At 34.9% G+C, this 27,738-nt stretch overlaps 3 protein-coding genes across 3 annotated transcripts in view; 2 read left to right on the plus strand and 1 right to left on the minus strand.

Moving 5' to 3' along the window:
• Window positions 1-7,651, plus strand: LOC123560637 (sarcoplasmic calcium-binding protein-like). Its single transcript, XM_045352806.2, has 4 exons — window positions 1-71; window positions 3,322-3,356; window positions 6,050-6,147; window positions 6,972-7,651. The coding sequence occupies exons 1-4, from the start codon at window positions 17-19 to the stop codon at window positions 7,408-7,410; spliced, it is 627 nt and encodes a 208-aa protein (XP_045208741.2). The 5' UTR covers window positions 1-16; the 3' UTR covers window positions 7,411-7,651.
• A 5,144-nt stretch (window positions 7,652-12,795) lies between these two features.
• LOC123550540 (sarcoplasmic calcium-binding protein-like) overlaps window positions 12,796-27,738 on the plus strand; it is a 32,935-nt gene continuing 17,992 nt past the window's right edge. Inside the window, exons 1-2 of the mRNA XM_053524849.1 lie at window positions 12,796-12,860; window positions 14,127-14,161. Coding sequence (XP_053380824.1) covers window positions 12,812-12,860; window positions 14,127-14,161 — 84 coding nt within the window. The 5' untranslated portion in view covers window positions 12,796-12,811. The remainder of the gene's footprint in view (window positions 12,861-14,126; window positions 14,162-27,738) is intronic.
• On the minus strand, window positions 20,296-26,282 carry LOC123550451 (uncharacterized). Its single transcript, XM_053524845.1, has 10 exons — window positions 25,186-26,282; window positions 24,902-24,990; window positions 24,061-24,270; window positions 23,312-23,422; window positions 22,876-23,031; window positions 22,344-22,469; window positions 21,771-21,922; window positions 21,346-21,517; window positions 20,594-20,705; window positions 20,296-20,402 (listed from the first exon to the last, which is right to left on the minus strand). The coding sequence occupies exons 1-9, from the start codon at window positions 25,202-25,204 to the stop codon at window positions 20,679-20,681; spliced, it is 1,062 nt and encodes a 353-aa protein (XP_053380820.1). The 5' UTR covers window positions 25,205-26,282; the 3' UTR covers window positions 20,296-20,402; window positions 20,594-20,678.

Below are 27,738 nucleotides of genomic sequence, written 5' to 3' on the forward strand. Positions count from 1 at the left end.
ATCAAACTTTCGCAAGATGAAAATGTATTTGGCATATCCTATATCACCGGTATTGGCTTTGTCGTACTACGGTAAGTGATATAAACGTCTTAATATTTAATATTATTATATATTAGATATAGATCTATATTGTTTATCAATTAATAAATACGTTTGTGTGGTTTATCGTCTGATATAACCGAGTTCAGATGCGCAGGATTTTAACACTGAGTGGTAATATCAAAGTATTTCGACGATGAACCGTAGGATATCAGAGGATGAACTTCAAGGTAACCTTGATCAGTTCTATATTAACAATATGCTCATCTTTTCTGAAGCTGACGTCATGTGGAAAAGTTAACGTCATAATGATGTCACAGTCATTGTTTTTTCCTTCAGTACACAGACATTTACTACAAGCAAATCGCATCTTGTTATAATTTTCTTTAAATGTGAATAACGCCGTAATTTTATTTTAAAAAATAAAACAACAGGTAAACAAATTTTAATTAAAAAGCAATCTTAATTTACTTAATTAACATTTTAATACAGAACCCGATTCATCGGGCAAATTCTCTAAAATTTGCAGTTTTGTGCGAGCGATCAACATCTTATCTCGTGCGCACGATATCTTATCTTGAGCGATCAACATCTTATCTCGTGCGATCAACATCTTATCTTGTGCGCACGACATCTTATCTTGAGCGATCAACATCTTATCTCGTGCGCACGACATCTTATCTTGAGCGATCAACATCCTGTCTCGAGCGATCAACATCTTATCTCGTGCGCACGACATCTTATCTTGAGCGATCAACATCTTATCTCGTGCGCACGACATCTTATCTTGAGCGATCAACATCTTATCTCGTGCGCACGATATCTTATCTCGAGCGATCAACATCTTATCTCGAGCGATCAACATCTTATCTCGTGCGCACGACATCTTAGGTCATCAGTAAAACATACGGACAAGTTGATAATTAGGGTCCCGCCTATTCCGACGTTATTTAAACTTCCCACAAGTTTATCACATCATTTTGGAGAGCAGTGCACATAATGGAAAACAAAGAAATTCTTTAATAAATGGACGAAGCTTATATACTTTCTTTTTTTGTCAAGGACTTAAATTTATTTCTTTGCGTCATCACTGAATTTTTGCTGCCTTTTTTTAATTAGTTTGCGTATTTAAATTATAAACCTGCAAACACGTGAAACGGTCATAAGTATAATCGAAACAAAAGCAAAAACCGGTGGCAGTCGTATGTTTTTACTGATGATCTGAATTCACACAAAGAGCCATAATATATATTGATAAGATGTCGTGCGCTCGAGATAAGATGTTGATCGCTCGAGATAAGATGTCGTGCGCACGAGATAAGATGTTTGCTCGAGATAAGATGTCGTGCTCACGAGATAAGATGTTGTTCGCTCGAGATAAAATGTCGATCGCTCGAAACAAGATGTCGTGCGCACGAGATAAGATGTTGATGGCTCGAGATAAGATGTCGTGCGCACGAGATAAGATGTTGATCGCTCGAGATAAGATGTCGTCGTGCGCACGAGATAAGATGTTGTTCGCATAAGATTAGATGTCGTGCGCTCGAGATAAGATGTAGTGCGCACGAGATAATTTAATTATAAAAAAATGCATGACCTAAACTTACCACCGTACATTTACGGTATCGTGCAAAATTATCACAATCTTTACCACGTATACAAATTGTAAATTTTGATTTTAAAACATTCTAGTTGTTACCATGGCATCTTAATTACCTGACCGCCCGTTATTTTATGCTATTAACATAGTTCGATTTGTTTGTCAGTTAGACATCTAAGGATGTAAATCAATGTACGTATATTTTGCATTCTAACATGATTTGATTTGTCGTCTTGCTAAACAAAATAGGAGAGCAATAGTGATTAAATCTGAATAAACAATGGTTGCCACACGGACCAGTGAGAGAGCATTACGAACGCTAATAATGACGTCAGAAGTTCGCATAACGCCCGATGGAGCCGTACTGTTCGTCGAACATGTTAGAATAAAAATATACACTGCATTGTTGCGGTTCATCGCATGATTTCGCTCAGATACTTGGATATTTAACTTCTTCACAACAGTGTATACATGACATGCACACATGCACCTTGGCTCGCACAAAATCATAGACAAAACAAAACAAAAAAGACAAACATCAAGTACGAACCGAACAATTAAAGGAACACAGTTGGCATGCCTCGGAACGGTCAGTGGCAAAATCAACGCTTAGGAGCTTAAACCGGATTGTGATTCGCTCCCAACCCCACTCTTCACCACCACCACCAGGCTTTGATTATCTGTTAGGTAAACGACTATGGTATGCGGACCGCATAACGTTCAATTTATTACTTCTCGGATGAATAAAATGCGGAATAAATTCAATTTGTTATTATTATTCAATGAAAATGAAAGAATGAAAATAAAGATGATTTTCATATGGGTATGTTTGGATATTTAACCACTCTGGCTAACGCCCTCGTGGTTCAGTTCCTGCGCATCTGAACGCTGAACTTTGGTTTATTGGCCAATTTATGCAAAAGTTATGGTTATCGGACTACTCACTCACCAGACAGTGTTGAACAAGACTGCAAAGTTTAAAAGCACAAAAGGAAACTGAAAACGTCGTCTCTTAATGCAAGTGGTCTCTAAATAGACGTGGTTTTTCCAGCAGGTTTTTCTACATTATTTGTTGAGTAAGAAGGCCGGGAACAACAGTCCTTGTATGCAGTTTGACAGCATTAAGACCCCTTTTGTACTTAGAAAATTTGAATGTCTTGGTTATTTAATGTTCATGTCCATTTTACTTAAATACACTTAAACTTTGTACACCTTGCCATTATCATAAAGTAAGTAAGTAAGTAGTATAAGAACCATAACACTGATTTGCATTTTGTCTGAACTGCAGTCATGTATGTACTTAGGAAAATAAAACTTTGTCCATGTCCTTTTTTTCTTGAATACTATAAGGGCTATAGCTTTGAAAATTGGTACACTTGTTTATTATCAATAGATTAGTAATTAGGTCAAGAACAACTGAATATCCCTTTCATGTTTTTCATGATTTCACTTAAAAAATAGCATTGCTTGATTACTTCTGTAGTTTATGTACACTATTCTTGAATACTACAGGCTTAAAACTTTATATATGTGTTCATCATCAATAGCGAGTAAGAAGGCCAGGAACCATAAATCCTTGTCAGGCACTTACAAGCATTTGCACCCACAAGCAGTGATCTTGTTTATAACATTACATTATATATAGTTATGAATATGCACATTATATCTTTTTTCATGTTCAGCTGCTGCATTGACTGTTCCAAGAGAGCTGACACAGGTATATCTATTTTTATTGTTTTCATTACCATCGTAAATTGATCAATTTAAGTTTTTTTCTTCATGACAACACATGATGTTCAAAAGGAAACAAAAGAAACAGCAAAAACGATAAGCTTATAAAATGATGTTGATAGTTTTGAGCAGAGGGGATTGACAGACACATTGAACTGTTGAGATGCCTTGATTTTAATATTAAATTTTGCGGATTCTGGAGTTGCGAGCATCATTCAAAATTTCATTACATGACTTGTGTTTGGAGCTTCTCTTTTATTATTGTACATGTTTGTAGTTTCTTTAAAAAAGAATGCATTTAAAATAAAATGGTATAGCGTGAGTAGAATTTATAAATTCCCCATTAATTTTATGATGTCAATTTAAACTGTAATAAATAGCTATTAATATAAGTAAGTTGGGATAAAACCTCTGCCATCTAGCCCATAAAATCTCTTCTTTGCATTTAAACTCGATGATCATATGAATTTATTTATTATACTCTTTACAATAAATAGTAACCCCAAAACGAAATCATAATGTGCGGCCGTGCATCACGGGCATTAATCATTATGGACCCGGGTAACAGGAACGTCCGCGCGTTCTAACGTAGACGTCATCCAGCAACGCAAATATAACAGCCAAGATGGTGCTAAATCGTTACAGAGATTGGCGGTACTGTAGTTTAAAAAAAAATTTATACATCCTAACTCTATCTTTTATAAAACAATAACAAGTACTGTTTAACGGTATACGAGACACATGAGTTTTTAAGGTATGTTTTATATCGCCATCTTTGGCAACGTCGGTTGTAAGGCATCTCCCAGATACACGTTGCGTATTGGCTTCAGTAGTAACTTAGTTTAAGATTGGATGATAATTTCGCTTAAATCTAAATATGTTACTGGCATGTATCTAAAATGTAATATGGACAAGCTGAGGTTGTACCCTTCGAGATATTTATCTTAGAACCGTCTCTGTAAATACATGTCTTGCTTTTTTAATGACCTGATCTGGATTGAACTTAATATCGTAACAAGATAAGTTCTCGCAAGTCAAAAATATCGCTAGTAACTTCATACTTAGCACTGTGTTTGCATGACTTCCAAGTTAAGAACTTCTTTCTTTTCTATTGAAGGTAAAGCCATGCCTTTTGCAGAATTCAGCAAAAAACAAAACACAATGTTTCTGTCCAATGCATTAGGTCTTACAGGTCGTTATACAATGTGTCCATTTTATGCCGTGTTATGCTTTACGTTGTACGACTTTGATTTCGGCGAGTAACTGTGTGAAGTACATAGCGACATAAATAGGTAGCGCTGGCTTTGAACGTCTTAGAGTCACAGTCTCTTTTAAACTGAGCAAATAAACGTTTATACTTTGTGGCAGCATTGTTTGCTGTCATATGCTCCTATATAGGCTTCATATAGTTCTTTTTAGCGTGTTTTACAAACCTATATCTTTCATAATTAGGGAATTATAAAATAATGTTGAAACAATAACAACTTGAGTTATTTTTGTTTTGTTTTCTCACTTATAATATGTTCACAAGAAGCCTCTACACGTCTGTCAGCATTGATGTCTAATTAACAAATAATCAAGGTCTTCGAGTTGTTTATCGTCTGATTTACCACGGTTCAGAGTTCAGATGCGTAGGAATTAAACCACGAGGGCGTTAGCCCGAGTGGTTAAATACTGAAGCATCTGAACGATGAACCGTGGTAAATTAGACGATAAATAACAAGAAGGCCTTGGTTGTTTTCATTCTGACATGCACATTGATATATTTTAATAGATATTATACTGGACTTAGTTTACGCGAGGAGTTATGTATCGAACATTATGCGGCAATATGACGTCATAATTGACGTCATAATGCTCTCTTACCGGTCCGCGCGTCAACCGTTGTTTATCGCAGAATATATAGAGCTTGATTTTCTTCTTTGTTTAACTGGAAATCAAATCGAGCCATGTTAGAATGCTCATTCAAAGATGTTTGCAATTTCTGGTCTGCAACAGCTCTGACTTAGGATGAATCCATGTTGAGTTGAGTTGGTGACTCGCTTGGCTGAATTCTCTTTATATTTACATCTTATTATAACCCTAATCACTCCAGCACACAAAACCGGTTTTATCTGAAAAAAAAAACCAAGAAAAAGGTACTGTGCTATACGATGTAACTACAAGTACCAGAAAGTATATGTCTGAGAAAAATATGAAAACTGAACGTTTCAAGATAAATAAGGCGAAGATATATAATTAAAATGTCAATAAACGGCGGTTTCGTGCATTCTTGCCATAATGGCACATTTTCTGCTATAATTTCCTTCGAGCTAAACGGGTAACACTAGATGTGTCAATATGGCAAGAAGTATGTTATCAACTTATTATGCAGAATATGTGAGAATTGCCGTTATTCGTTGTAAAGCTTTTTTTTGTAGTTTTTCATTTTTGAGTTCACGTGATCACTTTAATATTTGAAAACACTTACCGACTGGCCAACAGCAAGTATTTGAATGTAGGGCATTATGCTATATACCATTCAGCAAAGTGTGGAATAATGTTCGAAATACAACAAGGTGTAATTATTAACATGACTCTAGATGGATGATAAGTGCGAGTTTCTCTCTTGTTAAACATTACCCTTGATAATTATACAAACTGTTACAAATAATGAGATGTGGTTCTGTAATTTCACAGGCAAGCAGTTACCTGACTGGAAAATGGGAGGAGTGGTACATCGCAAATGACCTCAATCAAGATGGCGTGCTTTCGTTAGATGATCTTGAGACATTTGAGTGAGTATAATTGTTTGTAGGAGAATCTTATCATGAAAAAGGTCGTTTTGATTCATTTTTAATCAGACAATGCACTAAAAATGTTTTCTAAATAAAAGTATTTGACAGCTTTTCCATTGGCTATGTTAAAAGAAATTTGTTTCAGAGCAGTTTTGTTGTCAATAATGATTAGAATTTAGGCGTGTTGTGGAATTTTTAGAAATGTCTTTTTACAAAATGCTGCATTTGGAGTATGTGAAATATACAGAAAAGATAGCTACTGCGTGAGTCACGCAGCATATGGTGTTATTCGGAATAAATATGTTCCAGAAATACTCTTTGTCTTACGACTTTTAAATGTTTCATTGAATTTGTTGTATATAAATAAAAGTTTTGTTATTGTGGCGTTTTCTGGCTATATGTCCTTTTATTGATTAAAAAAAAGTCAGTTAAAAATGACGATAGGTCATCGTTTATAGTGTATTAGTAGAGCAGATGCACATTTATACTAGATGCTAACGGCAAAATAATTTGAATTACATGCAAATTATTAATATGCACACTGAACACTATCGTACTTTGATAGATAGATATTGGAACAACAATAAGGATTCGAAGAATCCTTTGGTCATTTTAAGACTTTATTAGAAAAGTGGACAAATAATAAGAATATCATCATATTATATTGTCTGAGTGAACACCTAAATACACATTTGGTGGCCATAAACAAGAACAGTCAAATGTTGTCAAACATTTAAAAGGTTTTAATAAATGTCGGTAAGAAACTGAAATTAATGTCATTTTATCTTTAACACTAATTGCAATAAATGTTTATTATTTTACAGAGAATTTTACACCAAAATTGATTTTCTTGAAGATGAGCAACGTAACCATACAATCGCGACAATAGACCGATTATGGAGAAACGCTCTCTTGGGTGGTCGGTCAGAAGTCTCAAAAGATGAATTTGTAGAAATGTTGAAAACAAGTTATGAATCAAACAAAACCAACTTCGTTGAAACAATGAGAGAATTAGACAGGGAATTTTTGGAAGTAATTGACTTGAACGGGGACAATTCCTTGTCGAAAGAGGAATACATGATGGATCTGATGGCAGCAAAACATATGGATACGTTTAAAGATGAAGAATTCTTCAATTCCCACAAACTTGTAAATGGCCTTATCCCTATTGAGGAGGCAGTAGATGTGTGGCTACGCTTCCAAACCGAGGATGATATGACAAAAACAGACATTTTAGAAAACGCTCTCAAATCTGGTCTCTAAGACTTGAACAGATCATTACGCACACTCCTAAATAGGTTAAGTGAGAATAATCGTGAAAGTATTAGACTCCTTGCATTAACTTATTTGATCTATAGTTTTTTTCACACTGCTAATCCTTGTAGTAATTATGCATGTTTTTTATGGCTAGAGGTAAAGTATGGTTTACATGAGGTACTAGGTCAATAGTCACGTAAGCCTGCAATAAAGTCTTAGCGGAAATGTCTCCATTTTTTCCAAATAATTTGCCCAGGAACTTTTTTTCAGGTCAAATAACCCATTTTCAGAAACTGATATCTTAACAATTTTTTCAGACTGTGTAATTTGGTGTAGTTAGCTACACATATATCTAAAATAGGTAGTGCCTACTTGAAGTTTGTATGTTTAGTTCCACTGCCAAGTTCACTGAGTATCTGTCTTCGATGTATCTCTTAAGAATAAAGTACTTGAATGTACGCTCTGTTTTTTTCTTTAGTGTACTACACGTGATACAAAATTTAAACTAAGGCGTCCTTGGACATTTATTTGGAATTAAGTCGAGTGGGATCACGTACCTCTGATCTCGTTTTGCGTGTTATTAATTTATTCAAGCGATGATTTTACAATGTTATGTTTTAAATATAGATTAACGTTGGTTCCTTCCGCAATTGATTATATGTACTATAAAAATGCCATTTCCTGAATATTTATGATACCAAAATGCTTTTAGTACTTATGTTTGCATGCATTTATTTGCCACCTCATTATTAAAAGAATTGTGGAATTGCTATGTTGTTAAATGTTGCCATTGTACATGTATTTATTTGTAACTTTTACAAAACAAGAGGGTCATAATGACCCTGAATCGCTCACCTGAGTAATATGAGCTACATGTATCAAATGTCAAACGGATGCTAAAATATTAAGAAAGTAGGTCAGTAGGTCATATTCATGGTCATTGAAAGTCAGTTTTAAGATCAATGTGCAAAACTGTACATGTCACCCAAATTCCAAGGCTGTGTCTTAAAAAACAAGAAAGTAGGTCGGGGCTGGCCTTTCTTTACCCCAGGGGCATAATTCAAACAATATTGTTAGAAATCAAGTAGGCAATGATACATACCAAATATCAAATGCCTAGGTCTTGAACTTTCAGACAAGAAGATTTTTTTCCCCTATATAAGTCTATGTAAAACTTGGGACATCCTGGGTAATAATTTGAACAATCTTGGTAGAGGATCATAAGGCAATGCTACATGCAAAATATCAAAGAGCTAGGTCTTGTGGTTTCAGACAAGAAGATTTTAAAGTTTTTTCCTATACAAGACTATTTAAACCATGTGACCCGGGCCTGGGCGGGGCAATATTTGACCCTAGGGGGATAAATTGAACAAACTTGGTAAAGGAGCAATAGATGATGCTACATACTAAATATCAAAGCCCTAGGCCGTGTGGTTTTGGACAAGAAGATTTTCAAAATTTTTCGTATATAAGTCTATGTAAACCTTATGACCCCCAGGGCAGGGCCATATTTGACTCTAGGGGGATAATTTGAACTAACTTGGTAGAGGACCATTAGATGATACCAAATATCAAAGCCCTAGCTACTATATAAACCATGTGAACACCGGGGCGGGCCATATTTAACCCTAGGGGATAATTTGAACAATCTCAGTAGAGGACCACTAGACGAAGTTACATAAAAAATATCAAAGCCCTAAGCCCTGTTGTTTTGGACAAGAAGATTTTCAGTTTTTTCTATATAAGTTTATGTAAACCATATGACCCCAGGGCGGGGCAATATTTGACCCTAGTGGGGATAATTTCGGTTGCCATGGCAACCAGTGTTCTGCATGGATTTCAATTCTTTTGCAGTTTTGATAGTGGGGACCCAAGGATCATTTCTGTGAAGTTTAGTGTAAATCTGCAAAGTGGATTTGTAGAAGAAGATTTTTGAAATTTACAATATAGCCATACAGGGAAAATAAGCCCCGCCCCCGGCGGCCATGTTTTTTACCGATTTGGAAACAGAATGGCTTCGGCAATTTTAGTAGAGTGACACCTAGAGATCATTTCTATATAATATTTTTGAAATCCGGCTAACAGTTTCTCAAAGTTTTTCCTTTCAGTTGCCATGGCAACCAGAGTTATAAATGGAATTAAATTCTTTGGGCAATTTTGAAAGGCGGCGACCGAAGGATCATTCCTATGAAGTTTGGTGTAAATCTGTCCAATGGTTCTGAAGGAATAGATTTTTTTTACAAATTGTTGACACACGACGCACGACGGACATCGAGCGGTCACAAAAGCTCACCTTGTTACTACTGTCAGTACGTGACAGGTGAGCTAAAATCCAGCGAATGATAATTTAAGAAATTTATCAGTTGTTTTTTTTTTTTTCTCATTATTTGAAACTCTAATGGTTCTTAGAGCATTTAATATACGCCGCGGAAACGCCGCACATACCGTCTCATTTAGCTGTAAATCAAAGAGATATGACTATTCATTATTCGCCATTTTTCTACCTCCGATACGTGACACGCCAAGAGATGCGTGACATTTAATCTGTTCGCCGTTACATAACTGAAGTGCTGTTGGAAACGGCGTTAAATCCAAAACAGACAAACAAATAATATTTACAATTCAGCGAAGTATTGACCGTAACAAGGTGGTGAGTGAGTGAGTGAGTGAGTGAGTTGGGTTTTACGGTGAATCGACACAAAATGGTCATATATCGCCGAGAAGAAGTCATATTGCAAACGCCAACTGTAAAGCATAAACATTGATGTAAAAATGTAAAGCATACCTAAAAACATCCATGTAAAAATGTAAAGAACACTATGAATAATGTAAAACATATCTAAAAGCATCCATGTAATAATGTAAAGCATATCTAAAAACAGTAATGTAAAAATGTATGTACGTGTGTGTAAAAATATCAGCTGCAAACATCATAATATTGCATATGTAAATAAAAATAAGAAGTGTTAGATCTTTTGATATATTCCTATCTGCTTTAAAAACGATAAACTATTTCCGACTGAAACGTTTTCAAATAACTCTTTCAAAGATTGAACGTCATAATATGCACTGCGTTGTGTAGCAAAGTCCACACAGTCGATTAAAATGTGTTGATCAGTGCATGGGATGCGTGGTCCTGTTTTCATGTACATTTCAAGTATTTGCCATAATTTCGATGGGTCTGGTACTGGTTACACAAACTTTGTGTGTAAAACACTTATTGACAGGAAAGTTGTTCATTATGTGATTTATTCCTTCAGGTAAGACATAGATTATGCCAGTTCAGTCTTTAGCCCTGCAAAATTTAGTTTTGAACTGTTCGATGGCACAAGCTAAGGAGTTAAAGGTCCGGCAATTTTTATATTAAATAGATCTAGTCATGTAAGAAATCATCATCATTCAAATGCGCATTGCGTTGCGCAGTGTGCATTTTCTGCCGTCCAGTATTAAAGGTCAAAGTCTGACACTTCTCACATCCTATTTAGATTATATCATTAACCTGATATATAATCAAATTATTGCAATGTTTTAACTAACACGTCAGTCAGTAGAGGTCGATTTCCTTTTTTGATGCATAACAATTGAAAATTACACATGTATCTATTCCTGAAAGCAATTTGGAAATTGCGTGTACGGGAAGTATTCCTTACACTTTAGTCAACAAACAATAATATACTATAATCTGTTGCCTAAGGTCCAAAGTTTACTATTGACCGACAAACTACATAGTAGTCCTGTAATAAAGACTCCAAGTATTAAACATGGAAAAGAAAAGCTTTCTTTCAACACATAGTAAGGGTAGAGGACCATTCTGCAATTTTGAAAGAATTATATATAGGTATAGGTCCACAACGTTTTTTGAGCCTAGGAACATATATGTAATACATAAAGCGGTATTGTGGAGGAAATGTAGGTAGGTTTTACTTCTGCCCCAAGATTATTTTTGAATGAAGTGAGCAAAATTTAAAACAGTACCACAGGACTCGACCATATTTTTTTAATGTTGGAGTTAGAATTCTCTCTCATTAAATTCGTTTACTTGAGGCACCCTAGAAAAATTATATTGGCAGTTTTATTTTGTGTTTTATTATTGTTTACCAATAGTTTGTTGTTTCTTTTATTAAAATTAATGGTAAATTGAAATCTCTGCAAACGTTTTGGACAGTGGCCATCACTTTGCAATTTGTCTCTACTTGAGTTTGAGAAAATACCATAAATTATACAAAATTTATATAAAAAACGGCCAAATAAAAGTTGTTTAAAATTTGCAAAACAATGTAAAACACAGTCAACTTTAAAAATATAACTAGCAAATACCTTTTTTAAACATTACTATTAGGGGTCCAATACCTTAAATAACACAAGAAAGTTATAAAATAACGACTTTTTCATGAAAACTTTTAATATTTCTGAATGCTTAAGTAAGACATTTTACCATACTACAAACTATACAAGCAAGTTATAAGAAGCAACTAAAGAGGAATATGGTTTTAATACCATAAACTTTCAATATGTTTTTAATAATTTCTGATGATGAAATTATATTCTTGACAATTTCTTACATTTTACAAGAATCATATGGACAACAATTATTTTTAAAATTAAGTATTCAACATGCTGTATCTTTAATGAACTGAATACAAAACACGAAACGTTTAATGATTGCGTTTTAATTGAAAATGGAAACATTGCAGATGTCTAAAATTTGATTCAAGTTGAAAATTTATGAAAATGTTTTTATTTAATTAAAACCAGTATATACACACGTAATGTTTCAGTTCGTAGCTCACCTAAGTCAAAAAGAGAATATTTTATACATCTCCTGGTTATTAGTTCCAGTTATAATGTTTTAAATCTCTAACCATCTTAGGTCAAAGTCTCATTGTTCCACATCTGCTATCCTTAGGGCTTCGCGTGTATCGGTGCTATACACCGGGCATGTTAAAGAACCAGACTGTCCATTCGCAAAGAGCTAGGCTAAGTTAGCCGGACATGTCTGTATGTAAAAAAAGATTTCTCTCTATCTGTTCTGGGGGCTTTCTCTCACTCTGTCCCTCTGGTCAGATCGCTCTGTGTCTGTACTAGTAGAGGATGAATTTCGCGCCCTGTGTGGCTGCGGTTGGTATATGTAAAGCGCCTTTGAACGTGTTTATCATGAAAAGGGCGCTATATAAATCTGGTATAATAATAAATAATAAGAGTACAGAGGTTTAGAAAGCTCTGTAAAAATAGTTCAGTTACTTTCAACGTAAAAGTTCTGAAGTGTAGTAGTTCTCTATAATTTCATCTAAAGGTGAGCGACTCTATTCTGTTAAGGCCTCTTTTAATTAATTAACAGTTATATTTTCTGCCAGCAACGGACGCCATAAAATCTACGTATATTCATTTATTATCAAACTTTCGCAAGATGAAGATGTTTTTGGCGTATCTTATATTACTGGCGTTGTCTTACTACGGTAAGTGAAATACACTTCTTAATATTTAATATTATATTAGATATATATTGTTTATCAATTAATAAAGACTTTTGTGTGGTTTATCGTCCGATATAACCGAGTTCAGATGCGTAGGATTTTCACACTGATTGGTAATATCAAAGTATCTTGACAATGAGCCATAGATTATCAGAGTTGGAACTTCAAGCTAGCTGATCAGTTTTATACTAACAATATGCTCATCTAGATTAATGCATTATTCTGAACCTGATGTCATGTGGGAAAGTTAACGTCATAATAGTCTCTAACCGGACTGCGCGTCAAAATCGTTGTTATAATTTTCCTTTAAGGTGACTAACGGCGTAATTTTATTTAAAAAAAAATAGGTAATCATATTTTAATTAAAAGCATTTTTTATATAATTAATTTAAAATTGATTAACATTTTAAATCATCGAGCAAAATCTCTAAAAGTTGCAGTTTCGTGCATTTACGATAAGGTGCAAATAATTGTAAATTCTGATTTTAAAACCGTTCAAGTTTTAACCATGGCATCTACATGACCGCCCGTTAATGTTATCTGAAATATATCATTCTGTTAAGATAGTTCGCATGCATGTAGGCGCGCACAGACACATGGACATAACCAAACAAAATCATCAAGGACGAAACGCAAAATTAAAGAAACACAACGGGCACCGCCACCGTACGGTCCGTAGCAAAACCACAGCTTGGGAGCTTAACCCGGATTGTAATGCACACCTTCCTCACTAAGCCTTGATGATCTTATAAACAACAATGGCACGCGGTCCGGTGAGAGAACATTATTAAGTCAATTATAACGTCAAATTACCGCGTAACGTTCATTTTATAACTTCTAGAAAGCATTAAACGCAGAATGAATTTTTACTATAATTATTTCAATGAACATGTACGAATGAAAATAAAAATGGTCTTTGTGTTACGACAAAGATGGTCTTCGTTTTAGGAAACTATGTCCAGGTCCATTCTTCTTGAATACTATAAGTGTTATAGCTTTGAAACTTGGTACACTTGTTTAATATCAATAGATTAGTAAGATAAGAAGGTTAAGACCAATTAATATCCCTTTCATTATTTCATGGTTTAACTTTTAAAAAAAAGCATTTCTTGGTTATTCTGTTTATCTCTGTGTGCCACATGTCAAATACTTACAGACAAGCGTTGGTACCCACAGGCAGTGATCTTGTTTATAACATTACATTATATATTGTTATAAATATGGATACTATATCTTTTTCATGTTCAGCTGCAGCATTGACTGATTCAAGAGAGCTGACACAGGTATATCTATTATTATTCTTTTAATTTCCATCGTAAATTGATCAATTTAAGTTTTTTCGTGATAAAACATGAAGTTCAAAAGGAAAACAAAAACAGCCAAAAACAAACAAGCTTATAAAAATAATGTTAATAGTTTTGAGTAGATGGACTGTTGAGATGCCTTAATTTTAATCTTAAATTTTGCAGATTTGCGAGCATCATTCAAAGTTTCATTACATGACTTATGTATTGAACTTTTCTTTTATTATGGTACATGTTTGTAGTTTGTTTAAAACAAAAAGAATACATTTAAATCAAAATGGTATAGCATGAGTGAAACTTTGATTTTTTTAGCATTTCATCTTTACCCAGGGTGCATGTACCACGTGACGTTTTCACTAATCTGGGGTGCCAAAAACATGGCGGATTCGTCGATAAAGGTAACATTTTCTTAAATATCTTTTCACCAACTTGTTCAAATAAAAAGAAACATTGATAAGTGCCGTCTCATATGAAAATCCAACACTCGGCTACAAGTTTTTGTTTCAAAGTCCGCTCGTTTTCTCTAAAAGTGCAACCGCGCATCTGAAGTGAACAAATTTGAGGATGTTAAGACGGGGGACATTTCGCAAATTCAATAGATAAACCCTATTAAAGGCCGTAAAAGACTACTTTGCGACAAGGATATTTGTAAGAGTATTTTCTGGATATATACACTTTAAGAAATTACAAATTAAGGGCCTTCAATAGCTTCCGAGTCCAGATTTATCAAATTGCTAAGCAGGGGTCCGTTTTTCTTGATGCTAAGACGGGGGAGTGATTAAAAGATATGTTATTGGAAGTCTTGTATTTCATTAACCTGCTTCATTTAAGTCATTTCCATGTTTATACTACTTACTGTAAGAAAAATCTAAATTTCAAATGGTTATGACAAATGAAAGCTTTTCGCCGACTGTAAACTGTGAAATTTTACCTAAGGTGACCTACTTAGTACTTCATTTGACTGATTTAATCGAAAATGCATCAACCTTCACTTTATGTACTACATTTCTAACGCGATTAAAGTGTCATGTCTAGATAATTTTGTAACCTTTGTAAAGAATACTGTTAAGTTTTTGAAAAAGCGTCAGTTTATATTCAATTCTGCTTCAGTCGCGTTAACTTTAATTTTTTTTTAGGCTGAATAAAATACATTTGCGCATCTGACATTAGTGTCAGTAAGTTCTCAAAAGAAATCGAAATGTATATGTTATTTCCAGATATCTTATTTTAAGACATTTTGTTCGGAAAGTCCTTTCTGGTTTAAAAAAATATGAATTATTAAAAAGTGGGCTATTTTACGCTGAAAATCTTCAGTGGGCTATTTTACGAGGAATTTGGGCTATTTTACGAATCCAAATGGGCTGTTTTGCGAGTAGCCTATACAGTAATTTCTAGGGTTATTTTGATGTTAAAAGCGTGATTACCAACCCCTAAATAGTAAAAAAAAGCAAAATTAGGGTACCTATGAGTGATAAAAAAAAATTATACCATGATGAAAATCGGTCAAAATTAAGCTATTGTCCCTATTTTGGATTTTTATATCTCGCGATCCTTTTAAGATACTGATTTGAAATTTTGAGTACTAATGATGATTATAGAATACATTGAGAAACTATTAACATGGTATTATAAGAGGATCAGGGATTAGACAGGGTGGTTTTCAATATAGGGTTCCGTCCTATTTCAGTGTCAAATTATGATGTTGGGCAAAGTTTGGGATGATGAATCACTTTAACTCTTAGATGTATTGACTGGGAATTTTAATTGTCTTTGAATAATATGGGACTCTTTCCATATATGTTTATTGTTGGATTATACTGGAATAAAGGGTCCAAAAAGACGGGTTCAAATACAGGGGGTCTTTCTACTTTATCTAGAATGAAAAAGATGTTATAATTGAGCTACTATCATTTGATAAGAAATTAAAATAGTCATTAAAATACATTTTATGCCAAATACGTCACGTACAATCGTTTCATTTATATCAGAAGTTCGAGAAAAACTACTATTTAAGTACCTGCGTAAAACAGCCCATTTTTTAGGGTGCCCACCCAACCCTAGTTTTCATAGAAAGGGTTAAAATATCCCTAAATGAATATCAGAATCGTGTTTAGAATGAAAGTTAACCCATAAAAACAAAGTTTAAAGGGTTTAAGAGAGAAAAAATATTTTTACCCGAATTCCGGCAAGGGTACCCCTTGCAAGAATTTTGGGTAAAAACACTTTTAGTCTTTAAAACATATCATACTTTGTTTCTAAAGGTTATTTTGGATGCTAAACACGAATTTAAAATCGTTTTATTGATATCTTATCTCCTTCTAACTGAAATTGGGTGGTGTGGGCTGATTTTAGGGTTCAAGTCGTGATTTGGCGAAGTTTGGGGAAGTGTTTCTCTAAAAGCATGTAAGGTACTGATATGAAATTTTCAGAACTTATCTATATGGTGGCTGTCTCTGAAAAACTGAGAGTACAAGGTTGGTTTAGAAACAGTTTAGGTTATAGGGGTAGGTGAACTTTGGGGTATATTATCATTTCACTAAAAATCACAAAATATTTTTTTCTTAAAATTACTTCATACTTTGTCTCTAAGGGCTATTTTGGACGCAAAACACAAATCTAAAATCCTTTTTACATTATCTCTTGTCCTCCTATCAGAATTAGGGTAGGGTGGGCTGTTTTATGGGTTCAATTAATATTTTGATAGCCCTGAAATCTATGGTCAACGCAGGTCCTCTAATTCGGTACCGTTGAAAAGTTCTCACCAAGATGCGACTGAGAGCACTGAATTTTCTGAATCATCGGACTTACTTTTTTCCAAGAGGTCGGAAAACCGTGCAAAAATTCTATTTCCAATATTTCACCTCCTTCTATCAGAACTTGGGTAGGTCGGACTGTTTTTAGTGATCAAGTTGTAATTTAGGCAAAGTTTGGGCAAGTGTTCCTCTAAAAGCTTATGATATACTGATTTGAAACTTTCAGAACTTATTTACAGGGTAGTTGTCTTTACAAAGCTGAGCTTGCGGGTTGCTTTCGAATCAGTAAAGGTACAGGGAAGACGGCTGAACTTAGGGGCTCGCATTATATCAACGTAAGCAGAAAAGTGGCAATAACTGAACTCCTATCCTCTAATATATATCAGAAAAATTGTCATTATGATGCGTTTATACCAAAAAGATAACATACAATCGGTTTCTGGAATAAAAACACGGAAAAACCACTACTTAAATACTGGGCGTAAAATAGCCCAATTTTTAGGGGTGCCCACCCCACCCTAGTTCTCATAGAAGGGGTCAATATATCCAAAAATGAATATCAGAATCGTGTTTAGAATGAAATATAACCCATAAAAACAAAATATGGAGGGTTTTTGAGGAAAAAAATATTCTACCCAAAATTTCAGGTTATATATATATATACCCTTACAAGAATTTTGGGTAAAAAACACTTTTTCTCTCGAAAATTGTTCATACTTTATTTATGGGTTATTTGGGATGGAGAGCACGAATCTGATACTCTTTCATCGTTATCTTGTCTCCTTCTTTGAAAACTTGGGTTGGGTGGGCTGTTATCAAGGTTCAATCGTAATTTTAGCAAAGTTTGGGGGAGTGTTTCTTTAAAAGCCTTTCAGATACGGATATGAAATTTTCTGAACTGATTTACAGGGTGGTTGTCTTCAAAAAGAATAAAGTATGGGGTTGGTTTCGACTCTGGTAGAGTACAGGGGCGGGTCTGAACCTTGGGGAATTTTAACTTTTCACCCAATTTTTCACAAAATCATTTTTTTTTTCTTCAAAATAGTTCATACTTTGTTTCTAGGGGTACTTTTATATGTTGAACACGAATCTGAAATCAGTTTATTGATATCTAGTCTCCTTTTATCATAACTATGGTGGGGTGGGCTGTCCTTAGGCTTCAATTGATAATTCTGATACTCCTGGCACCAATGGGGAGCACTGTGATTCTAAACCCTAAGGTGCAAGTGGTGATTTTGGCAAAGTGTTTCTCAGAAACTTTTTTAAGATACTGATTTAAAATTCTCAAGACGTATTGAGATCATGGTTGATTTTGAAAGCTGGTACTGCATTGTCGGTTTCGATTCGAATCTTTCAAGACACAGAAGGGGTCTGAACTCCATATCTCCATAATTTGACCCCTTCCATGAATACTAGGGTGTGTCAGTACGACTTCATTCTATAGTTGCTGCCTGTAGATTGATTAGGTGCTTATTCAATAAGGTACTTAATCGGTCGAGTTTGTATGGCTAATGTTTTTAAGTTCGACATTCAAGGGACAATAACTAAACAACCTTGTCGGATCATGACCAAAGTTTAATAAACATATAATATCTGCTATATGATATATATAAACTAAGTGTCTATCTTTTGCAATGTTCTCATGGCGACATTGATATATATAAACTAAGTGTCTGTCTTTTGCAATGTTCTCATGGCGACATTGATATATATAAACTAAGCGTCTGTCTTTTGCAACATTCAACACTTCAGTATTTCAGTAAAGTTTAATGAAAATATAATATCTGCTATATGATATATATAAACTAAGTGTCTCTCTTTTGCAATGTTCTCATGACGACATTGATATATATAAACTAAGTGTCTCTCTTTTGCAATGTTCTCATGGCGACATTGATATATATAAACTAAGCGTCTGTCTTTTGCAATGTTCACATGGCGACATTGATATATATAAACTAAGCGTCTGTCTTTTGCAACATTCCACACTTCAGTATTTCTTGATCAATCCTTAAACAGAAATAAACAAATTAATCAAAACTTTATAATATACCAAAATTAAGAAAGTATGTGTGAACAAAGTTAAGAAGTAGAATCTATGTGCAAAAAATTATCTAAATAATGAAAATCCTTAAACAGAAATAAACAAATTGAAAACAATTAAATCTGTAAAAAGATCCCTTAGAAGCAGTACTTTTGTTTAAGTCTATAAATGAACAGTCATTCCCATCTTACATGAAAGTAATATCTCAAAGTAAGAATCAAATCTCTCTCTTACTCTGGTTCGAAACAGAAACCTGCCAACTGAATTCAAAGGATTCAGTCTTTATTGTTGTTTTGAAGCCAAAATCCTGTCGTAATAAAAAAATTTAACAGAAATGAAATTGAGTAAATGGCCGCGAATGAAGGCTGCATTCATCCACCGATGTAAACATGTGCCAATATCACGTTACCGCAAGTTAGAGTTCAAGTTTAATCACCTTTCTTGGCGGCCTTCACGAGGTTCCTAACTTTCTCCCGCACTTGACAATTTGTAAATCTGCTCCACTTCCCTTCTCTCCAACTGACTTTTATATTCATTGGAACTGTCCTGAAATGGTGAAATGAAAACTGTTAATGTTTGGTGCCAATGTTTATTAATTCGCTTTTAAAAATAATCAAATATATTGTGATTGCATGTAAATGATTCAATATACCTAAATGTCCAGTAATCCAATTTGCTTATCGCTACGACTTTTCAGTCGATGTGTTAAGTCCTAGATAAGTTTGACTACACAGAAAGAATACACCTTACCTGGTCATCTTCTTTAAATCATTTACAAACTTTTCTTTCGCATGGGTTATTATAGTGCAATCGGACTATGGTTAAATCAATAAAAAAGGAAAACATATGTTATATAGTTTCATCATGCAAAACATATTAAGAATACGTCTTGTTGATACTTACACATTGTTTGCTACTGATTCTTTTATTGTGTTCTGAAAAATGATCTGCACCTCCTCTGTCTCTTCAACAGTCCAAAATACTTTCTGTTTCCTTATCTTCCACAAGCCACTTTGGCTTAATGTGGAAGATGAAGGGACCGGTGATGACGGCCTAGAGTCATTTAGGTCTTCCTCCTCCACCTGTCTCTTAGAATATTCGAAGTTATAGACAGCGCCCTGAAATCATAGAATATATGTTGACCTGTATGAATAAAGAGTAAAATATTGTGGAAAAAGACTAATTCTGTAGGGTAAACATTTTCAACGGACACTTTTTCACATACCTGTATCTCCTGGAATATTTGTTCAAAAAAGCACTTTATTCTTTACTAAAAATGTGAATGCAACCAGAGATTATCGAGATAAAAATTTACCTTGGCATTGGCGGTCTCTTCATCTATGTCTTGTATGTTGTAGTATTCCAGTTGGTGTTTCGTAAGCCTCTCTACTCTAACAAAGCACCGCTTTGTCATGTCCTGTGCCTGTAGAAGAGAGATATGTTCTTGTATCATAAAATTAAATCTACGTTTTCATGAATTACAGTGTGTTATTAGCATTCTCTGGTAACAGTTTTGACATAATTAAAGTATGTCTGTCCCAACAAAAAGAATTCTAAATTGCTTATATTTGAAAATGTCAGTGACACAGTCTATAGAAGTACAGTAATCTTTACCAGCTGATGTTGTTCTTTTCCCGAAGAAGCAATGAATTGGATTTCGGGTTCGTTTGCGGGTGTGTGTGTTTCTTCCTGATACAGGTTAGTATACGTATTCTGGCTTCGGTCTCTAAAAGAAACAAGTACATTATTTTGTCTTTTTCCCCCGCAAAATATTTATGCACCCATTCAACATGGTCACTACACATATAGGTAATCCAAACCTGAGGGTCTGCCACGGGATAAGAGGGCTCGAGGCTTTCCATACAAAGATGAGAGCTGGATATTTTATGCTGCTTTGTCTTTAGCGTATGTATATGTTTGTTTTGTACATTCGAAAAGATATATCGTGTATATAATACCCAAATATCAATTGTCACAGGATGCCAGGAGAGTGGTCGGATCGGCGAGAGGACGAATGATAAAGAAGATGGAAAACGTGGCATTCTAAAATAACTGACTGCTGATAGCAGGGAATAGATAACTTTGATGAGAGACTGCTTTCTGTTTCAGCCTGAAATTTAAGGTGTCAGGCTCGAACTAAACTATATCCTTGTCATCTCCGCGTCCTTTGAGTTAACAACTTGTTGTCAATAATTCTATGGAAAGAATGACGTACTCCAGGTTTATTTTGGAATTGATATTTGTAAAGTTGTGACGTCTTTTAAGAGTCCTTAAGACATAGGTGTGTAAGTCAATGATTTTAGTGTCCTGCCTGCTGAACTGCGGACATATTTTGTAACGGGAACAAATAAATTGTATAAACTTACACTTGCTCTATTAAATCGTAATGTCTGTCTGCTGTTGCCTTTTTGTGGCAGAGCATACTGGCGCAGTCTTCTGCCAGGTGTCGTTTGCGTCTTCTGACGTCTGTGGTTATTATTTTCCTGTTTTTTTGTCAAAGAAGGCACATAGTCGTGATAATACACGTCCATTTCAGCTCTGAAACATACGATGCAACTTTTTGAGTAATCTTATATTGAAAAAAAAATATTTAGTGATAAATTGTTCATGAGAATATTAGCGAACATGCTGCCTATAAAATCCAAGTAGACAATACATTGAATACATTACTTACCCTTTTCCAAGTAGAGGAGAAATTGAATGAATATACTACTTATTTTTCCCAATATATGTCTGAAAGAATATGATTTAATGATACTCTTTTGGAAAATTCAGGAAAATTCGTACTTACTTCTTCCACGCCCTCTTGAGCCACCTATCCACCATTGTATGTGCAATGGGGGATGTTTCATCTGGGTTGTCCGAGTTGAAAACAAACAACTCATCTGATGTGTTTCTTTCCCACATCATCTTTCTGCTTACTGTACAGAACTCTACCAGTTCCTATGAAGAAGCAAGAAAAATCATGGCATCGAAACATCATGACAGGTAAATGACTGAATGAATATCTATTTACGTAAGATTGTATGCCCATGGCAACCCCGAGAGTTCCCTTGGCATTCTGTGCCATATATGTTACTAAAGAGTGCGGACCCTAAGCTACGACATACCCCAGGTTCGATCTTTAACTCGAAACGTTGGTACGAAAAGACCCATAGAAAGTCATATATTACTTGAACAATAAAGATTTTTCATTTTGTCCTTGGCAACCCAAATAGTACTCCAGAAATACTGTGTCAGACAGGTGTATGAAATTATGAATGAATGAATACTTTTTTGAATGAGCAAAAATTCCATGAATGAATTAGTTATTTCAAAATTACTGCATTTAAGATACATTTTAAAAAGAGCAACACTGTTTTACCTTGTACACTTCTGATGTTAAATGAATAGTGGCCTCGTAAAAGGCGCTGGTTTTATGATCTTCAGTGACCAAGGTCCTCATATCTGGTTGGTTCTTGAAAGGCCTGGCTTTCTGGACATGTTTATACTAGAACATAAAACAAGTCAACATTTTTCAATCAGTGAGATGACAGACAGACAGACACACACACACACACACACACACACACACACACACACACACAAAATTGGTATCAACATATCGAAAATATATTAAGTCGAATTGTGTCACAGCGGAGATCTATTTTTGTCATCACCTCCACGAGACTGAGGACATGCATGCAGGCATAAGCATATATAGTGGAACAGAGAATGTCAACAATAGGAATATAATAATTATAATATATATAAGGAGATCCTTGGAAGCATAGAACGCAAGCAAGGAAACATAATAGCAGAATTGGTTTGACCGAGTGTGTTCATGTGAGGAAATTAAAAGTGCAACACCCCTCACACCCATAGCACATACTTAAGCGGAAGTCTTCATTACTTACTTTCAGGTTGCGAAATTCGCCGCAACGAGTTCCGTTTTTGGCGGCCAACTCCACCAGTAGAATGCCCCTCATCTCCTTCCAAACCATTGCGTTGCCATTCTTCCACTGCTGCCGGATGGCAACGCAATAGGTCGACTCTCTAAAGAACTTCAAAACCTGTTAATCAGAAAAAAATCTAGCTAAACTATTTAGCACAGTGAATAAATATATTATTAAAGTGTCGATATCCCTTTTGCTACGTTCTGATTTAATATTATCTTAGACAAGCTTATATGCATTAAATTTTGAGTTCTGCTCAAGTCGACGTTAGAGGGCGTGTACGGTACAATGCATTTCCACTTCAGTCCATGAACAGGCTCAATCAAACTGAGTCTGCAACACTCGAATTTTGACATGTTTTGCGACCTGCGAGATTCCACTTTGTTTTCTATTTTACCTCACTAGGGTCCTTTGGAAAAACTTCTGTTTCCTGTCTTCTAAGCTGCTTCCTCCTTCTTGTGTCTGCCTTCTTCGAAGCACATGAGAAGTTGGACATGGTTATCTTTGCCTGAAAGAAGTACAATTTTATGGATATTCATTATTATGCAGCGTCGTTTGTGCCATGTGGCGGCCGTAAAACGTCACCCCGTACAATCAATTAGGCCTGTTATATTTCGATCTTCTTAGATCGATCAGCAAATCTTTCATATCGTCTTATGCGTACTTTTTATTTTATTAGATTGAATATTTAGGTTTGTGTGTTTTCATTACTCCTGCTTTTATAACTTTGAGTACTGTTTAATCACTTCTTGAATATGGTGCCTGCTTTTTAACATTGTCTTTTTACAGCTTCTGTGATACGCAGGCTCCATAACCACATATCTGTTCTCTATATTCCAAGCGTATCATTAAAGGTTTCAAGTGCACCGCCGTCTAAAATCATCTCACATGATTCTAAATTCCTTCTGTAATTTTAGCATGTGTAAATGTAGAGTTATGCTTAAAACGGGGCTGGAGAGTCTGGACGGTAGCATGCATTCTACTGCCGTCCATAAACAGGCTAAATCAAACCAAGCCTGCAACATTTACATTTTTTGTCATGCTGGGCGATCTTTGGAGTTTTTTTTTCCATTTAATATGCAAGCAAGCCAAACAAACACTAACAGAAAATATATTCTTATTGAACATTCAAATGCATCGACTCACCGTTTTGTGGACGTCCGCTGTTATGGACTTATTATATAATAAAAAGTCAAAAAAGCTATTGATGGAGCAGTAGCTGCTCCTAACAGTCCCCGGCTCAAACGTTTTTATCATATAATTGTCATATGTCTCAATTCCCACATCCGACTCTAATAGGTGTGCCAGATCGTCCGTTTCTTCACGGTAATTAATGCAAGCTAGAAATCTGTTAATCTGTAAAAATATCGAAAAACATGGTGTTTTTATTTAATTAATTTATTTATTTATGTTTTTTTAAGGTTCTGATTTTTTTATATATATTTTTTTATTTTTTTTTTTATTTTTATGGGCTAAATTTCATTCTATACACGAATCTGACATTCATTTTTGGATATTTTAACCAATTCTTTGAGGACTTAGGTGGGGTAGGCACCCCATAAATTTGGGCTGTTTTACGCTCATTTCTGAAGTAGTGTTTTTTTCCCGAATTTTTGTTTTGTTTTTGAAAGGAGAGTATATGAAATAGGGTATTGAGAAGGTGTAAATGAGTCTTTGGGATCATGGAGTCCATTCAACATATGTGTAATAAAGTTCCGCTTAAGCCGGTGCTAGGGGGCGTGAGAGGTGTTGCACATTCATAACCTCTCATGAACAGACGCAATCAAACCGAGTCTGCTATTATTCTTCTTGGTTGCATTCTTTGCTTCCAAAGGATCTTTTTACAGATTTTATTTGGAATTCTGTGGGACTTCGAAAGCTAAAGTATGTTCAACATTAGTGCAATATCTGAAAAAAATTACACAAGCAGGAGCATAATTGTACTTTACAGATTATATTTGTATGTTTGGTGCAAGAAGCTACGTACCATCACCTTCCCCTTCTCCACCTGCTCACTATCCTTTCCACCACCCACCCTCCGCTGCCTCCAGTCTGACCATTCCACAACGCACTTGACTGCAAACGAAATATTTTGATGTAATCTAGAGTGTCTAGTAATAATGTCAAAGCAGCTTACTTTTTTATCAGAAATAACATTGTGATGAGGTTTAAACTCAGAAAGTGCACTGTGATGAGAAACTGGGATGGACATAAAATGTTCTGTTCTGTTATGATCATCTGTTATACTGTTTAACAATGAAATTAGCTTACAATCCCTCCTCCCCTTCATAACTCTGGCATTTTTGGCAAGTCCTAAGACATATGCTCGTGTTAGCCTGTATGCCTCTTCTTCTTCTCCTGCTTCCCCCAACTCATCTGTGGATGATCCACCATCTTCATCGTAATCTTCTCCCTCCTGTCTCGTTTCCAGTGCTGTCTTCACAAAGTCTCGTTCCAACTTCAAAAAACGTATAAAAGCAATAATAAGTAACCGACAGGTAGAGCTTCGTTCCAAAATTGCAGCCTCCCAAAAGACAAATAAACACACTACGAGCGCACATATAAACAGAGACACAGACAATAAACAAACACAAACAAGCACCCACGCAGACACACAAATCAAAGATATTGTTGGCGTACATAGAGTCTTAAATATTTCCTGGCATGCCAGCTACCGCACAGGATGTGAAAGAATATCACTTTAAAAGCATATATTATACAATTATTTTCTCTCGTAAACACTTCAAAATTTATTTTTATTTCTTTTTTTATTTTTTTTAAGGTCCTGATTTTTTTTCTTTTAAGGTTCTGATTTTTTTGACTTTTTTTATTTTTATGGGTTAACAATATTGCCTTCTTCCGGTGAATATCACAACATATTTAATGGCTCAAGAGTCAATAACTGTTTTATTATATGGATTCAGGTTTATGAATAAGCAATAAATATTTTTGCAACATATTTAATATTAATAATTATATACTACTTTTAAAAAGTGATGTTTCATGGGAAAAAACCCATTTACTATGAAACATGAAAAATATTTCGACAGATGATGCACGGTTTCGGCCAATGAAAGTTTGTTTATTTTTAGAACATATAATAAGAAAGTATATAGAGCACGCATATATATCACATGTTATTATTTTCCTTCTACTTTTTTTGAGTATGTAATGATTTCATACTTACTCTCTTGATAGCCTTAAGCTTTCTAAGAAACACTGTGGCATTAGGCGGAACACCCTCAAGCTCCGGGTGGAACTTTTTTGACTTGAGATGTTGCCTTTTCTTTACCACGACCTGCCCGCAGCTACACCGGAAAACACGCCGGTTTCCTTTTGATCTACATGATTTATTTCTCTCTAGGCTTGTCAAAGCCGACCATTTCCCCCGGTCTGCCGGCCTTTGGGGGTCGTTTATAATGTAAAATAACATAGCATTAAAACTGATGTTTTTAAATATATCGGTTAAAACTTTTATTTATTTTGTTTAACTATTCATTTATGCTTTCATTACCAAATGATTAGGACAAATACATGCTATACAGCACCAAGGATTTTCTTTTGACGATCAGTTTGGCACACTGGAGATATCTTTTTGTCTGTCGGTTTACCACACAGAAAATGTATGTTTGTCTGTCGGTTTAGCTCAACAAAAAGTATGCTTGTCCACCAGTAAGACGTAACTGACATATATATTTTTCATTTGGTGTTGAACACTGGATATATAGTTTTGATTTTCTGTTTTTTCTTACATAAGACTGAGTATTTCAGCTAACTTACCGACTGAAACGTGTTCGTAAAATTGTGGAGTCACCAGATCTCTTCAACCGCAAACAAATTCTGCATTTGTGCATCATTTTGACACTGAAAATTAAATCAGATACTGTATAAAGATTGTTTACCAAGGGAATAAGATATAAATCCGAACCCTTCTCAATGACCTTCGGTGAAATGCTGCCGGAATTTGGGTAAAAATATCTTTTCCCTCTTAAAACCTTCAAACTTTATTTTTATTTATTTATTTTTTTTAAAGGTTCTGATTTTTTTATTTATTTATTTTTTTATTTATTTATTTATTTTTTATTCATTTATTTATTTATTTTTTATTCATTTATTTTATTTTTTTATTTTTTTTTATTATTTTTTATATAGGGGCCTCCGTGGCCGAGTGGTTAGAGTAACCCTAACCATTTGCCCCTCATCGATGTGGGTTCGAAACCTCATTTGGGGTGTAGAATTCTTCACGTGAGGAAGTCATCCAGCTGGCTTATGGAAGGTCGGTGGTTCTACCCGGGTGCCCGCTCGTGATGAAATAGTGCAAAGAGGGGCACCTGGGGTCTTCCTCCACCATTAAAGCTGGAAAGTCGCCATATGACCTAACATTGTGTCGGTGCGACATTAAACCCAACAGAATAAATCAATAAAATTATTTTTTATGGGTTAACTTAATGCTGTGACCTATCGAGTCACCTCAGAGACTTGAATATAGTCTCAATCGATAGCCAGGACACATAGCTACACATTTATGTATCATATTGATAAAGATGTGGTATTTGGGGCTCAGAGCAGGTTGTAATCCTCTTAAAATATGGTGTAAATTTGATTTGTTCTAAATAGGAACACTTTTCCTTTTTTAGGTTCTGATTTTCTTTATTATTATTATTATTATTATTATTATTATGGGTTAACTTTCATTCTATACACGAATCTGACATTCATTAATGGATATCTTAACCCATTCTTTGAGAATTTAGGTGGGGTAGGCACCCCATAAAATTGGGCTGTTTTACGCTCGTTTCTGAAGTAGTGTTTTTTCCTGAATTT

The sequence above is a fragment of the Mercenaria mercenaria genome, chromosome 15 (genome assembly GCF_021730395.1).
Source record: "Mercenaria mercenaria strain notata chromosome 15, MADL_Memer_1, whole genome shotgun sequence".
NCBI classification, from domain to species: domain Eukaryota; kingdom Metazoa; phylum Mollusca; class Bivalvia; order Venerida; family Veneridae; genus Mercenaria; species Mercenaria mercenaria.

Excerpts from the sequence above, each read along its gene's own strand:
- LOC123560637 (XM_045352806.2), top strand. The coding sequence starts at position 17 with ATGAAAATGTATTTGGCATATCCTATATCACCGGTATTGGCTTTGTCG. Across the intron at positions 72-3,321 it reads ATTGGCTTTGTCGTACTACG|CTGCTGCATTGACTGTTCCA; the intron begins GTAAGTGATATA and ends TTTCATGTTCAG. Across the intron at positions 6,148-6,971 it reads GATGATCTTGAGACATTTGA|AGAATTTTACACCAAAATTG; the intron begins GTGAGTATAATT and ends ATTATTTTACAG.
- LOC123550451 (XM_053524845.1), bottom strand. Across the intron at positions 21,923-22,343 it reads TAACATCAGAAGTGTACAAG|GAACTGGTAGAGTTCTGTAC; the intron begins GTAAAACAGTGT and ends GCTTCTTCATAG. Across the intron at positions 20,706-21,345 it reads TACGATTTAATAGAGCAAGT|AGACCGAAGCCAGAATACGT; the intron begins GTAAGTTTATAC and ends TGTTTCTTTTAG.